This window comes from Fukomys damarensis, unplaced genomic scaffold (genome assembly GCF_012274545.1).
Source record: "Fukomys damarensis isolate Sample0158 unplaced genomic scaffold, DMR_v1.0_HiC HiC_scaffold_33, whole genome shotgun sequence".
Classification (NCBI taxonomy): domain Eukaryota; kingdom Metazoa; phylum Chordata; class Mammalia; order Rodentia; family Bathyergidae; genus Fukomys; species Fukomys damarensis.
The window spans coordinates 56,416,849-56,417,898 of record NW_022900945.1 but is presented as its reverse complement, the minus strand read 5'-3'; the positions used below and the strand labels follow the sequence as shown (position 1 = coordinate 56,417,898).

The following is a 1,050-nucleotide window of genomic DNA, read 5'->3' as shown; positions in this document are numbered from 1 at the left end:
CCCGCGCCGCCTGGCCGTCCCGCCCCTCACCAGACGTAGCAGCCCCGCTGGGCCTCCAGCAGGAAGGGCACAGGGCCCGACTCCCGGCCGAAGGGCAGCAACACCTGTGGCACGTTGAGCTTGTTGGCCTGGGTCTCAAACAAACACAAGAGCCACAGGAGACCGAGTACAGGTAAACAGAGCCGCAAGCTCGAGCGTCGAGGACCTAGTGCCTCAGCGTGGGCCATGGCGACGTCCCTTTTCAGTTCGCTCTCAACCACAGCCACGCCCCGGCGCCAAAAGCGGCCAATCCCCAGGCACAACGCCACGGGAGGCGGGGCCACGCTCTGAATTGTGGGAATTCTGGTCGTAAAATCCTTCAGCAAGACACATGATACGCATTTCAGGGACCTACCTACTCTTTTGATTTTGAGTCCAGGCTGCTCTCGAACTAACTCGCGGCAATCCTCCTGCCTCAGCCTTCTAGGTGCTGGGATTACAGACGTGTACCACCTCAGCCCTATCTACTCATTTAAAGGGCTACTTTCCTAAACATGAAGTGTAAGGTGTTTTTTTTTTAAATAAGTACCAAGCAGGACGAAACACCTGAAAAACAAAAACCCCCAAATTCTCTCAGCTCCATTTGACTTATTTTTTGTTCTTCTCTTGGTGCCAGAGATCGAACTCAGGACCTTGTGCTTGCAAGGCAGAAGCGGGCTCACTGAGCTACGTCCCTGGTCCTTCCTCAGCTTCAAATCATTGTCTACTTCTGTAGCTTTCAGGTTAAAAAGACAACGTACGGCAGTGCAGTAATTTCCAGTCGGCAGTCGCCTATGCCTATAAAGGGAAAAATTCCCAGTCTAGTCTAAACAACTGGACTTTGTCAAGGGAGCTCAGAAATTTTCACTAGGAAATCAGATTCCTGTCCTGCTCTAGGGCCAGAATGCAGGAAATGCCAGATACTGGCATCTCAAAGGCAGCTTTGAAAGCCATCCACTCAGCATGGCCTGCCTCTAAGCAAATGCTGTGAAACCACTTGAATTCACATGGTTGCAAAAAAAAAAAAAAAAA

General features: G+C 51.3%; 1 protein-coding gene across 2 annotated transcripts in view; it reads right to left on the bottom strand.

Moving 5' to 3' along the window:
• Positions 1–444, bottom strand: part of Nup210l (nucleoporin 210 like) — a 92,177-nt gene extending 91,733 nt beyond the window's left edge. For both annotated transcript variants that reach the window (XM_010643966.2, XM_010643965.2), the window contains exon 1: positions 31–444. In XM_010643966.2, the coding sequence (XP_010642268.1) occupies positions 31–227 (197 nt within the window). In that variant the 5' untranslated portion in view covers positions 228–444. The remainder of the gene's footprint in view (positions 1–30) is intronic.
• Between the last annotated feature and the right edge of the window lie 606 nt (positions 445–1,050).